Below are 13,918 nucleotides of genomic sequence, written 5' to 3'. Positions count from 1 at the left end.
AAATTACCAATTTGGGGTATCAACTCCGGAACAAAATGGAAAATTGTTATCAACAATTGCATATGTCAACAGCGAATCTTCCCAAAACAAAAATATAAAAGTACCTTTCATGCTTCACAAAAATTCCCCCATAACTTAATATAAAAGACTTGCTAATCAATTAGCGATGAATATCTCAAAAGTTGTAATTTTTCTGTAAAAAACGATAAAATGCGATTTTTCAATTTTTAAGTATAAAAACCCCCTGTAATCTCAAAATAATCCTATTTTGTACCTTCAGGGCAAACAAATGAAGAGAATAAATATAAAAAAGAATAAAAACATAACAAAAATGAATGAAGTAATGAATTGATAAAACACATTGTCTCCAAAAAATAAAATGAAAAAACCATATCAATGAATAAAATCACATTTGACTCGTCATGCGCACCCCCTCTCCCCATTCGCGCAGTGTAAAACTCACACTCTCACAAATTGGGTCGATGTGCGAAAGATGGCGGCTGCTGTGCGGTATGGCTCCTAGTCCTCTCGGTGTTTATCGTCTCCAGACCGTCTCAATCCTCGCGAAATCCCCCTAACCCGCGATTTACTCACCAGCCCTCGCATCCATCCTCAACCCACAATGTGAATACACACGGAGAAACAATAACAAATAAACAAAGCCTCTGTGCACCATCGCCTCAGCATTTGTCGTTGCAACTCGTGGAGTTGAACATTCACCTTTTTTCGGATAAAAAATGCTCTCCCCCTGGAGTTAATCCGATTTGTTTGCAGACAAGTGTTGTAACAGTGCTGTAACCTGTGGAAAATAAGAATACGTCGTGGGAGAGGACGAGGGGGAGGCGAGAGAGAGAGAGAGATAGCTCGAGAGTGAGGGATAATTTTCATTTTCCAGCTGAAGAGGGAACAATAGACAAGTGACTGGGGTTTGTGCGTTTGCCGGACTTCGGCCCGGTTAATATTGTCATAGACATGCTGAAGCAATTGCAGATGGGGATGAGAGCTTTCCTTCTTATGGCTTCCCGCGTGTGGACCTGCATCTGCTTTCTGCTCAAGAAGCAGGTTAGAGCCGTAAGTTGGTGCACAGCGCCTGTCATCATCGTTTTTTGAGGGCTTGTTTGGGCTCTGCGACATGGTTTTTTTAGGGGGGAGGGGGATTGTTGAATTGTTGAATGCTTGTGTTGTTTTTATTTGTTGGACACTGAGAAAAAAATTATCTTTGCCAAATATCCATTTACTTGAGAGAAATATTTAGGTTTTCAATACCGTACTTCTGCAGCCGAGTCATTACCACAATGAAAGAAAAACGACAGTTCTCGAACAAGTCTTACTTGTGCCAAGAATATAGTTTTTTGAAAATGATCAAAAACTGATTTTTTGTGCCAAACATGCACAAAAAATCCGTTCGCCGGGACGAAAAAATTTTGTCGCAAAAATAGATTTAGTAGGGGAGAGTGGGGCAAAATAAAACACTCGAAAAATGACTGTTTGAATTGAAGCAAAAAAATTTTTCCTGTTGAATATTGTTTTTTATCAACTTTTTTTATTATTAAGAGTACTAATGAGAATAATAATTTTCTATTGTGTGTGAATTATCTGCCGCTTGAATCAAATATTTCGTTGTTATCGCAAGCAGAGCAATTATTCATGTTTGGGACTTTCGAATTCGAATTAAACAACTTCTTTTTTGGCAATTTTCAACTAGCGATTTTGTTGGCCTAAACAAGACTTGTTTGAAAACGTATTTGTTTTTGTCTCAGCGCAGGCAATCCTCATTAGGTTTCAATTATGACAATTATATTGCTCTAGGAGATGATTATGTTGATTATGACCTTAATTGAACTCCTTCAATAATTATCAATATTAAAAAGTTGACCGAAATTCTCTCCTGTAGAAAATGAGAAATTTAGGAAAAATGAATAGGGGAGGATGGGGCAATAAAGACACCGGTAAAACTAACACCCAAAAAATTTGCGAAAAAAAATTTTTTTTTTCAAAATTCAAATTTTTGAAAAATTCTTCCATTGGGCAATCTGGACATCTGATGAATCCGTATAGGATGGACTAAAATGGACACTCAAAAAATTTTCAATCATCGAATTTTAAAAAATTGCTTTCAGCAAAGTTCACAACCGAAAAATTATTCAAGAGTGGGGTAAAATGGATACCCAAGAAGTGTCCAATTTACCCCGTTTTTACTTTACCTTACAAATCCTACGACACAGTCCTATGACAATGTGTTTGTTTTTATAATCTTTAAATGAAGTCGAAACAGTAGATTTGATCCAATTCAACTCATTATTTAAATCTGGTGTCCATATTGCCCCACCCTTCCCTATCTTAATCATTAATCCCAAGTTGGGCTTGATCATTGCCCAATAATGACACATAATTTAATGTTGTCACCAGACTGTAATATTTAAAGGACTTGAAGGGGGATTTTTTTAGAGAATCTTGTAGTAGTCAGAAGAAGTCTCTTAAGATTTTCAAGTTGTGTCGATTGTAGAATACAATTCAAATTTTTTGGCTGCGGGGAAGGGGGATTGCACGATTGTGAAATGCTTTTGATCAAGTTGGCTTTTTCGGAAGAAGGGAGTAGTGTTGGGTTGAAGATACTTTGATGAATGTTTCGGGAGAGAGTTTATGTGGAAACAAACGAAACAGTTGTCCCGAAGAAGAACGCGAAAATGGTAAAGAGAAAATCTAACAGGAAAATAGCAATGTTATGTTCTTTGAGAAAGGGGTATAGTTTTAGAGTGAGCGATCAAATCTCAGATGTTATTATCGTGGTCTTTTGGAGCATTCAAAAAATGAATTATACAAAAGAAAGAATGAGAAAAGAAAAGAGAAGACAGCGTATCTTTAAAAATCCTGCAGGTAATAATTAAATACACCCAATTGAACAATTTATAAAGTAAGAAAATACACTGATCTTTTCGAAATCTCCCGCCCTAACTATTCAATAGAAGAGATGAAAATAATATCATTCAATCGTAGTTGATATTAGTCATATATTATTCATCTTGTGGGAGAGTGGGGCAATGACTTTTTTTAAATGTTGATAATTCATTGAAATGTTGATGAAACGGCATTATTCTTCCTCTTTGTAATGAGTCCAGACTGAGCTTAATTGATGAATTTATTCTTGAGTTATGAATATTTTTAAAAAGTCAAAAATATTCATTTAAGGCGCGGGTGGATTAACTTGCGAAAGTTATCTCGATTGTTTTTCCATATTCATAATGTAAAATATATCACAATTTCTATTGGATTTTACATCACGCAGGTGTCCTTAAAAATAATGATTGTACAGTCAAAAAAAGTGGAAAAAAAACTGAGCATTTTTATATGAAAGAGCGTTTTTAATAAAGATTAAGAACAAAGACCAATAGAGAGGAAATAGTGAAGGGATAATTTATCATGGTAACTAACGATCTGACAGCCATTAACTACTGTCGTAAATGACAACCTAACAGCCATTAGATACATCAAATTATTAATTTGCAATTTTCTCCCTATTAGGTTTATTTCCCAACATTATTCGAAAACACTCTCTTTGAAAATGTTCAGTTTTATTTCAATGTTCTTTTGATTGTACAATTCAGTAGCGAAGTGGTAAAACGGTGCAAGTCAATTTTGACTATTGGCCAGTTTTCAATGAATATCTCGGAATCTAAGAGAGATGGCAATATTTTTGTTGTAAACTTTTTTGCAGAGCCGATTGAGAGCTACAACAGATATCATTATGAAAATTTCGCTCCTTTGGATTCGGAAATATTATTCAAAAACTCAACTGGGAGATAACTCGACTTAAACCGTTTTACCACTTCGCTACTGAATTATAATTTTTGGAGACTCCAGGGCTATGTAAAACTGAATCGCAATTGGAGATAATTTCAGATTATAAATAAAAAAAAAACAACCGAGATCACGTTCGAAAGATTATCCATGCGGGCCTTAATTCCATCCTCCCCTATGTTGATCTTCAATCACAAGTTGAGCTTGATAATTTTTTTACAAATCCTGTCTCAAAAAGATTTTTGAAATCTTCTTATACATTTAATAGTTTTGGAGGAAACATATATTTGGAAATCATCTTCGAGACAAATAGGTTTAACAGAAGAGTCAAGGAACATTTCTGTAGATCATTTCTTGAGCCGCAAAAAACGAATGCTAATAAGATTTTCCCCTAAACCATCATAAATTTTCCATCCATCTAATTTTATGTTCAAAATTCTGCATGCACTTCGCTTTAACTGACTAATAACTCAGGAACTACTCACTTCACGAGCAAATGTCACGAGATTTTTTTGTAGAGAATGTTGCGCCCTTCAATAAAAGTCCCTTGACATTTTCTCTGAACCTGACAGCTCCAGGGATATTCTCAGAATTATGCATTCATGGATTCTCGTCTCATCTGCGGTTTCATTCTTCATATCTTTTTTACTGACTGCGGAGTTGCTTCTTGGGGCTTACGAGAGTCTCAAGGCAACGGTGTTATCTTATCTGAATATTGGGTATTGAGTACTGGGAGGTTTGATGGACTGACCGGGAGATTGTCAGGTTTTTATTTCTTTTGCAGATCTCGCAGATGCAACCAGTGAAATACGAGATCTTCCCACTGTCGCCGTTGTCCAGGCACAGACTCAGTAAGAATTTTATCATCAGTTTTGATGATTTTGCTGAAGGATAGCACTCATTCATTCGTTCTGAGGAAAATAATTCTGAAAACTCAAGAACAATTCACAATTATTCAATTAAAAAACATAAAATTCTTTTTTTCCATTGATTTTAATTCTCGATATCTCAAAAAAATCAGAGAACATTCGGAAGAAAAATGTAAAAAATTGAATTAAATTCTTGGAAGAAAGAGCAAAAAAATCTGCAAATTTATTGAGCAAAAAACGAAAAATCAAATTTTTAATAAACAATAGGATGAGAAATTAATGATAATTAATGTTTGAAAAATATCTTGAAGCAAACATCATCATTTGATTCTGAAAAAATCGGTGATGAAGTCCAATTTGTTTTTTTGCAGGCATAGTAAAGAGAAAAGTATTAGTGTTAGATTTAGATGAGACGCTGATACACTCACATCACGATGGAGTGGCGAGGCCAACAGTCAGGCCTGGAACGCCTCCTGATTTTGTTCTTAAGGTGACGATAGACCGACATCCGGTCAGATTTTTCGTCCACAAGAGACCACACGTTGATTTTTTCCTGGATATTGTTAGCCAGTGGTAAGAGACAATTTATTAAACTTAAAAAATTGATTCGTGGAAACATTCATCTCTCAATATTTCATAAATATTTATAAAAAATGATAAAAGACCTTTTCGTTGTCTATGAAATTTCCCACAAAAAATCTCTTGATGTTTTTTGATCAACATCTTTATTTCTGAGATGATAACAGAATAAAATTAACGTCTTCAATTTCTTTCATGAAACGTAAAAAAATCATTTACACTATTTCATGAATATCTGAAAAATTACTGAGTTTAGAAAAAAATGTCAGAAGGCAGTTATTATAGCCCATTAAATTCTCTACAAAAAAGGTCTTTAGGTATTTTTATGCAAATTCGATAGTTTTTGAGATATTTACTAAGTAATCTACAGCTTGATTTTAAACTCATCTATTCCTTCGTCTAACCCATGATTGTATTCTGATGAAGGATTAACTGATAAGTTTTCGCCCTCAGGTATGAACTCGTAGTGTTCACAGCATCAATGGAGATATATGGAGCAGCAGTTGCCGATAAATTGGACAACAACAGGGGTATATTAAGACGTAGATATTACAGACAACATTGTACACCTGAAATGGGTTCTTACACCAAGGACCTAGCTGCCATTTGCTCGGATTTGGCATCTGTTTTCATACTTGATAATAGTCCAGGGGCTTACAGAGCCTATCCACGTGAGTTCAAATTCTCAAATTCGCAACCCCGAGAAATCAATCAAAATATCAATCAATTAATCAATGTTAATCAATGTTCAATTTTCATGAATCAATCCCAGTTGACGATAAGTTTTAGTAAAACATTCAAAGATTCATCCCAAAAACTGATGCAAGGCAAATTCATTTTGTTCTCATTTGAAAAATTTTTGCTATTACGGCCCGGGTGGATTATCTTTCGAACGTTATCTCGATTGTTTTTCCGTCTTCATAATGTAAAATATATCACAATTTCCATTGGATTTTACATCACGCAGGAGTACCTAAAAAATATGATTGTACGATAAAAAAAATAGAAAAAACTGAACTATTCAAAGAGCGTTTTTAATGAAGATTAAGAAATAAGTCCGTTAGAGAGGAAATAGTGAATGGTTTATCATGATAACTAACAATCTGACAGCCATTGACTACTGTTACAAATGACGACCCAACAGCTATTAGATACATCAAATTATTAATTTGCAATGTCCTTCCTATTGGGTTTATTTCCCAACATTATTCAAAAACGCTCTTTGAAAATATTCATTTTTTTAACGTTTTTTTGATTGTACAATCATGATTTTTGAAGACTCCAGGGCTATGTAAAACTGAATGGCCTTTGAAAAACATTTCAGATTATTAGAATAAAAAAAAACAACCAAAATCACGTTCAAAAGATAATAGACGCGGGCCTTAAATTTTATAATTTCAAATTAAAGAAATGGATCAACCATTGAATAAAAATCTTCACTCACATTGTCATCATTCTAATGTCGTTACAAACAAATAATGATTTATGGTTAATTTTCAGACAATGCTATCCCGATAAAATCGTGGTTTAGTGATGCTGGTGACACAGCCCTCCTAAGCCTCCTTCCAGTCCTGGACGCTCTACGTTTCACCCAGGACGTGCGCTCAGTACTATCGAGAAATCTACATCTACCTCACACTGGGTAGCTAACTGATCCCATCCCATCATTCAATCGACTCAATTAGACTAGACTAGATAAAAGGAAAAACAAAAAACTGAAGGGAGAAAAAAAAGTAATGATAATGCAGTTTAGTGTGTCTAATGTTAGGATTAAATACTGTTATTGAAATAGATATAGAACACCCTGATTACGAGACGATGAGGAAAATATCTTGTTTATTTGTTTTTTCAAAATTTCTGGGCGGGAGGGAATTCATTCTGTAGCTGATTGAGGTGAGAATTGATGTCTTGAGAATTATTGGGTTTAGGGGCAATGTTGAGACATCTCTGTTAATGACACAAAATCCTTTGAAAGGATTTCACTCGACATTGTTTCTAAATCCATTAGTCTTGGAGATATTTGTAGAATTGTAAGTGACAAATTTTCCGAAATTGGATAAAACTGGGAAAAAATCACGAAGACGAATTAAAAAATATTTCAGAATCTAGCGGATGTAGAGGGAAATGTCATAAAACATTTTTGTAGAGAATTTTGTAAGTTACAAATAAGGTCTACTAACATTTTCTCCTAAAGCCACTAGTTTTCGAGGTATTTGCAGAATTTTTAGTGACAAATTTTCGAAATTCGAACAAATTGAACAAAAAATCACAAAGACGAATTAAGAAACATCTCGGAAACTAGCGGAGTCGGAGGAAAATGTCATAAGAACTTTTTGTAGACAATTATAAAATATAAACTACAAAAAAAGCCTAATGACATTTCTCCTAAAGCCACTAGTTTCCAAGATGTTCGCAAAATACTCAGTAAAAAGTTTTGAATTCTCACCAATTAGCTACTGAACTCAGTGAGTATTTATTCGAGTGCATCCCAAGGAAATTGGAAACGTCAGCCAATACTTTCTTCAGCACAAAGCGTCCTAGGATCACAACAATCCTCGATTCAATTTGCGTTAATTTATGTAAATAATTTAATTTAAAAAAGTGTAATTTCATCGATTGATCGAAAAAAATATTGCATCAGCCAAAGATCGCTTTATAAACAAGATACGTTCGTGAGACTCCTGATTATTCTTTCCGTTCGAATAATAGTGAAGTACATCTGTAAGCCACTATTGTCGACAGTTGAACTCCATTTGCTCCTTTGTGCGTTCATTTTGAGATAAAAAAATTATGTAAATGTTTCTTTGTACCATCGACCTAGGATGGCTCATAAAATGGTGAAAGATACTAAGTCACAGATTTTTTTCTTTTTCTAGACAGACTGGTGCAACTCACTGTATCAGTGAGGCATTGGTCCACATTTATGATTAATCTAATGAATAAAGAGTATTAATAAAGTTACATATTGAAATTACATGAAAAATGGCGGAACAAAACATATAAATTTGTTATGAATGTAATTCTTTCAGGAAGAATTTAACTCAGGCGGTCCTGATGTGTGCATGGAGTATATGCACATTTATCTATTCTCGATTGATTGAATTTGAGTGAATAAAATTATAACAAATTTCCTTTTCAAGTTTTGATATTTTTTTTTGTTTGATTGGAGGAGTGGAGAGAGTTTTTGGAAGAGAAATGTCATAAGACGTTTATATGCAGACAATTTGTGAGGGATATTTGCGAAAAGAGGGGAAAATAATGAAAAGACCAACAATTGAAAAATACTCAATTATTTATTCAATAATAACGAATATCGTCGACAGTTTTGTGGGACAGAAAAACCAATTTCTCCGAATAATCCACATTGAGCATACCAGTATTCCTCTCACCCTAATTATATACAAAACAAATATCTAAATTATAGTATAAAATCATTGACAATCCTTGATTCGTGTAAAAATTATAACACAGAGCCCTGACTAAAATGGAAAATGAATTCAGTTGTGAAAAATGAAGGAACTATTCGAGTCGAAGAATTTCCAATTCATTAATTGTGCATTGATTTCATCCATAATTCAGTAGCGAAGTGGTCAAACGGTTTCAGTCAATTTAGTCTTTAGTTGAGTTTTCCAGAAATATTTCCGAATTTAAGGGAGATAGCGAAATTTTCGTAATAACCTTTTTTATACAGCGAATTGAGTGCTACTAAAAAGATTATGAGAAAAAATTTGCTATCTCCCTTAGATTTTTAGATATTCATTGAAAACTGGCCAATAGCCAAAATCGACTTAAACCGTTTAACCACTTCGCTACTGAATTGATCGTTCGATAAAATGTCAAATCGTTTTTTGAGCTGGAAAAAATTCCCATAAAAAACATTACCTCCGCATTCCCTCCTAAACTGTCTCATTACATAAATAATTACGTAATTACAAGAGATCCATCAACTCGAACAGCTCCATAATTTTCCCCTGAACTCCCTAAAATTGTTTTAGAATCTACTTAGGAGGATCCTCTCGAATCATCTCAAGCGAACTGTCTGAATTATTGGTACTACTGCCACTGCCGGCATCGTCCTCTCGTTCCGCAGCCTTGTCTCGACTTTGGGTCGAGGCTTCGAGTTGCCAGGGGGGAATGGAAGGTGGGGCACTGGGGAACTGCTTCCTGGAGAGCAGAAGACCCTTGAGACTGGCCAAATCCTGCTTCAACTCCTGGACGAGATGGGGAATCGTTGGATCCGGGGCTTGATGCTGCGTCATCCTCTTCACACTACTCTCCACCTTCGAAATAGATTCATTCATTTCTTTGAGGGAATCCTTCACTGTTTTGTCTAGGTCCTCCACGGTGTCCTTTATCGAGTCCTTCTTGCGACCAAATAAAAGTGGCTCAATGAATTTCTGAGGGAAGAAAGACATTTAAACTGATAAAATTACGTTTTATCAATTATTCAATGAGTGAAATTCATTCATTTTTTCAATGAATTTTAATGAAACATTTTCATTGAAGTTAATGAATATATTCTTTGCATCATACTTATTAATTATATTATTTATTGCTTCCCAATGGAAGCATTGTAATCGTTCAAATTTAAGTTTTGGATTTTTTGCTTTATATCGAACCATCATTATCCAAAAAGTCCAAAAATGCAATTTTTAGACCGTGTCCGTAAACTGAGAAGACAAGAGTTGTTTGAGAAGTGCGTCTTTACTTGTATCGAGAAATTCATGGCTCGAAAATTACCAAGCAGACAATATCCCACACTAAGAAAAAAAAAATTGGTTCATATCAAGAAAACGAATTCTCAAATCAAGTCAAGTAGTTCTTGTATTAAAATATTTTAGAATTGAGGCTAAAAAACTATTAAATGAATTATTAATTTTACTTGGTTTGAGACATCGTTTTCTTGTCATTAAGAAATTGTCCCCGTCTTCAGGGCAAGCACAAAATTTCTTGACGAAAAGTTTTTTTTTCTTAGTGCAAGGTGTTTCGCTTTTGAAAATTTTCAAACCACGAGTGATATAGATAAAGACGTACTTCTCAAAAAACTTTGTTTTCTCAGTGTACGTATGTGTATGGTAAAGTTTTTCTTCAGTTGTGCCCTAATGAATGGATGGAATTGAATCGTTTTTTTCAAATGTAGGTATTGTTGAGCCCTATCGATAACCATTAATTAAAATTTAATTCATCGATTAGTTTTTTTAATTTTTAAATTTTTTCGAAAATCGATTGTTCTACGATAGCTAAAAAAATGTTCTGAATTGATTGAATGGTGGCTTAAAAAATTTGTTTGGATGTCCCTTTGACCGAGTTCCAAGATGAAGGCCATAGCAATAATCGTTATTTTGGTTTATTCGAAAATTTTCAAAAATTTTGTATTTTTTGAAAATCAGAATCCTGGGGATATCTTTGAATATCATGCTTCAAATGAATTCAATCATAGCTTAAAATGTTTGTTTTTAAGCCATTAAGTCGAAGTTAAAAGATGATTACGATAGTTATATTGGCTGATATGATTTTTATGATAATTGTTGAAAATTGTGAATTTTTCATGAATTTCCCTGAAAGTGAAACCATCAGAAAGATGGTTCCTTCAAATGTGATGTTTCAAATTTATTCAAGTATGTGTAAATAAAAATTGTCTATTAACATTTTATCGAAGGGCTGAGGGGAGAAATAGAACTATAAAAAGGCAATTGGTTGTATGGAAGAAAAGGGATCAAAGAATAATGATGCTGATAACATTCAACTAAGTTCAAAATCTGACAAAATTAGGTAAAAGGAAATTTTATTCAATTTAATAAAATGAAAGAGAATGAATTATACATGATAGAAGGAAATGATGCACAAAATAACTATTCAGAAGGATATTGCTAATTTACTAGCAAAAATAACTATACTATATACAATACAAGAGCAATTTCCCGCTTGTTTATTAAAAAATCTGGAATTTAAAATAATTTTGTCATAATTTTTTTTCTGAGGAATTCTAAATTCCCAACGAAAAAATCAACAAAAAACTTTTCTCAACATTTTCTTCTAGAACTATTCATCTCCGAGATAGTGAAAAAAATAATGAACGCATTTGTGCCAATTTATTTTTATTTTTATCCAAATAAAATAATTAGAGTAATAATTACCTTGTAAAACCAGTATACACAGTAGAACGTTGCACCAATGAGTGCAGCAGTATTGAAGAACTCTTTGACCCTGTAGAAGAGGGTGGGCTGCATCACCTGGTAGCCATACCCTTGATAAACGTAATTCTGGGGTATCATGACACTGGTGAAGTCGTTGACTGGCTCTGCAAGACCAGCCAGGTCACAAGCCTTCCTGATTTCATCCTCAGATAGACCTTTTCTCAGCAAGAACTCCTGCCTCTGTTTCAAGGGACTAGACGATACCTTTGGATTTTGCAGAAACTTCACAGCTGTGCTAATCTGCAAGTCAATAGTTCATGAAGTGAATGAAGGAGTAAGGAAAGAAGACGCATTGAAAATAGATCCGTCGATTGTTTTTCAAATCGACACCTTCTAATGAAACAAGGGTATGTCAATTTTATTTTTAAAACACGGGTATCTCAAAATTCATGTGAAAGCTTATTGCTCACATCCATTTCTAAGGTCCGGTTGCACCATCGTCTGTTAACTAAACCGCCAGATAACGGTCTGTTAGTCCGTAAGGATTACACACGGTTAAATTTATCCTGGGGGTAAAAATAGCTAACACGGGTTGGTGCAACCGGGCCTAAGTCTCATGGAGCGCGCAAATCATTTTATTTCTCTTCCAATGTGAAGTAGGGGGGGGTAGGGCAAAACGGACACTTTTGACTTTTTTTGAAATATTCATGACGTGTTGAATTGTTCACGAAATGGAATAATTTTATTTTTCAATTAAAAAATAATGATTCCTCTTTGTGATGAGCTTAGACTGAGCTCAATTGATAAATCTGTTTCTGAGTTATGAATATTTTTTAAAAAGTCAAAAGTGTCCATTTTACCCTACCCTCCCCTACTTCATGTTATTGTCGGACCAAAATTTCTTTTCCCTTTGGAGAAAATGGTTTTCCTTTGTTTTCATTGACTAATCAACAATTTGACAATAGAAACCATGGAAACTCGTTATCGGAAACTAAGTTCATGCGAGAAAAGAAGTTTTGGTTGGACTATATTTGTACTTTTTAATGCATTCATACCATTTATACAGCTGTCAACAGAAGGAAAACGTGAGATTTCAGATGGTTTTTAATATGGATTTTGAGATACCCTTGTTTTAAACATAAAATTGAAATAGCCTGGTTTTATTAAGAAACGTTGAAATATTTAGGGAGAAATTAGATTTTTTGTGGGGAATTTTGTGATTCTCCTTCAAGTACTTTTCTTCAATCTTCGACATTTCCTGAGTAAATGATCCGATTTGGATGAGTCAAGTCTCATTTTGAAATTTGAAAAAATGTCTTGAACATGAAGAGAAATCGGGGAATTTCACTCTGCCCTTCTTGAGAAAATGACGAGTAAAAATAACCTTTTTGATTTCTCTGTCATTAAAAAGTTGATAAAACGTAGAGGAGGTTGGGGTAAAATGGAGACTTTTGACTTTTTTCAAAATATTAGTGACGGGTTGAAATGTTGATGAAATTTAATTTTTTTTTTTCAATACAAAGAACAATTCTTTCCCTTTCTGATGAGCCTAAACTGAGCTCTATTAATACGTTCGTTTCTGAGTTATGAATAATTACCCATCCCCATAATCCATTACCCTACCCTCCCCTAGTTTTATCAATTTAAATGTCTCTCATCTCCCAGAAATTCATCGAGCCACTTTGATTCCCTCAAAGAAATGAATGAATCTATATATTTTTTCTCAGGGGAGGATCCTCCCAAGTGAATTCTAAATCAATTTCAGTAAGTTCAGGGGAAAATTATGGAGCCTCTCCAGTTGATGGTTTCCTTCTGACCGAATCACTCACCCGACCATTGCACATTGACCCCTCATTAATTATCACGCCTCAATGGCCCCCCAACAACCCCCACGCCACCCCTTTCCCCAAAGAATCATTAATTACTGAATCAATCCCTCGAGAATTAATCTCCAATCGAAATGATAGAAAAAGAATTGAATTACTCACAAGTGTCTCTCTTGAGAGGTTATTGTTTCCTTCTTGGTCACTCATTCTTGATGATTATCCACTCTCAATGATAATTATCACCCCGATAACTCCAAGTCTCTTCACCCACCTGATCATCCACACCTTTCACCACTTTAATCGCCAATTCATGTTGTCTTGGCAATTAGGAACGAATTATTAGCACTTTTCCGAGATTTTTCATCCTATTTATTTTACATATATGAATGAAAATCGAAAGTGCGCACGCACGTCTGCGGTCGACTGCGCCGTCTGCAGTCGCGTGGGTTTTATGTATTTATTATTTATTTTGTTTATAATTTGTGGAGTCCGGGGGATCTCGGTGAGTGACTTTATGTGTGAAGGACTGGGGTAGAGTTCACCAGGTCCAGGAACAGGTGAGGATTGTTTTCCGGGGGTTTTGCAATTTTTTTGGGGGTTTTGAAATTGATTACTGCTTGTGGAGTAGGTTGTTTTGGGTTTTGGGGGTTTGATGATTGTCGATGGTGATTGTTGGGGTTTGATCGGGCGTGTGTGAGTGTGTGTGTGT

At 34.6% G+C, this 13,918-nt stretch overlaps 3 protein-coding genes across 5 annotated transcripts in view; 2 read left to right on the top strand and 1 right to left on the bottom strand.

The window, feature by feature from the left end:
- The first annotated feature begins 490 nt into the window (after positions 1 to 490).
- On the top strand, positions 491 to 8,385 carry LOC107037766 (CTD nuclear envelope phosphatase 1 homolog). 2 transcript variants are annotated; one of them, XM_015256503.1, is made up of 5 exons: positions 491 to 1,062; positions 4,583 to 4,649; positions 5,039 to 5,240; positions 5,700 to 5,917; positions 6,747 to 8,385. In XM_015256503.1, exons 1-5 carry the CDS (start codon positions 973 to 975, stop codon positions 6,890 to 6,892), a joined length of 723 nt encoding a protein of 240 aa, XP_015111989.1. In that variant the 5' UTR covers positions 491 to 972; the 3' UTR covers positions 6,893 to 8,385. The 2 variants fall into 2 exon arrangements, with proteins under 2 accessions (XP_015111989.1, XP_015111988.1); XM_015256502.1 differs by having other exon boundaries at positions 491 to 1,071.
- A 609-nt stretch (positions 8,386 to 8,994) lies between these two features.
- Positions 8,995 to 13,842, bottom strand: LOC107037768 (peroxisomal membrane protein PEX14). Of its 2 annotated transcripts, none has more exons than XM_015256505.2 (3): positions 13,372 to 13,842; positions 11,384 to 11,683; positions 8,995 to 9,643 (listed from the first exon to the last, which is right to left on the bottom strand). In XM_015256505.2, the coding sequence occupies exons 1-3, from the start codon at positions 13,414 to 13,416 to the stop codon at positions 9,245 to 9,247; spliced, it is 744 nt and encodes a 247-aa protein (XP_015111991.1). In that variant the 5' UTR covers positions 13,417 to 13,842; the 3' UTR covers positions 8,995 to 9,244. The 2 variants fall into 2 exon arrangements, with proteins under 2 accessions (XP_015111991.1, XP_015111992.1); XM_015256506.1 differs by lacking the exon at positions 13,372 to 13,842 and adding an exon at positions 11,854 to 11,896.
- The window catches only part of LOC107037767 (zinc finger protein 260), a 5,802-nt gene continuing 5,517 nt past the window's right edge, over positions 13,634 to 13,918 (top strand). The window contains exon 1 of the mRNA XM_015256504.2: positions 13,634 to 13,766. The gene's annotated coding sequence lies outside the window, so the exon portion shown is untranslated. The remainder of the gene's footprint in view (positions 13,767 to 13,918) is intronic.

The sequence above is a fragment of the Diachasma alloeum genome, unplaced genomic scaffold, assembly GCF_001412515.2.
Source record: "Diachasma alloeum isolate Michigan unplaced genomic scaffold, Dall2.0 Dall_scaffold_00270, whole genome shotgun sequence".
In the NCBI taxonomy this organism is placed as follows: Eukaryota; Metazoa; Arthropoda; class Insecta; order Hymenoptera; family Braconidae; genus Diachasma; species Diachasma alloeum.
This window is presented reverse-complemented; position numbering and strand designations above follow the sequence as displayed.

What these genes read in the sequence shown, in the direction of transcription:
- LOC107037766 (XM_015256502.1), top strand. Translation starts at nt 973, where the DNA reads ATGCTGAAGCAATTGCAGATGGGGATGAGAGCTTTCCTTCTTATGGCT. An exon ending in TCAAGAAGCAGGTTAGAGCC is followed by an intron (nt 1,072 to 4,582) that starts GTAAGTTGGTGC and finishes TTTCTTTTGCAG; the next exon opens with ATCTCGCAGATGCAACCAGT. An exon ending in GTTGTCCAGGCACAGACTCA is followed by an intron (nt 4,650 to 5,038) that starts GTAAGAATTTTA and finishes GTTTTTTTGCAG; the next exon opens with GCATAGTAAAGAGAAAAGTA.
- LOC107037768 (XM_015256505.2), bottom strand. Translation starts at nt 13,416, where the DNA reads ATGAGTGACCAAGAAGGAAACAATAACCTCTCAAGAGAGACACTT. An exon ending in ACCTCTCAAGAGAGACACTT is followed by an intron (nt 11,684 to 13,371) that starts GTGAGTAATTCA and finishes ATTGACTTGCAG; the next exon opens with ATTAGCACAGCTGTGAAGTT. An exon ending in GTGTATACTGGTTTTACAAG is followed by an intron (nt 9,644 to 11,383) that starts GTAATTATTACT and finishes TTCTTCCCTCAG; the next exon opens with AAATTCATTGAGCCACTTTT.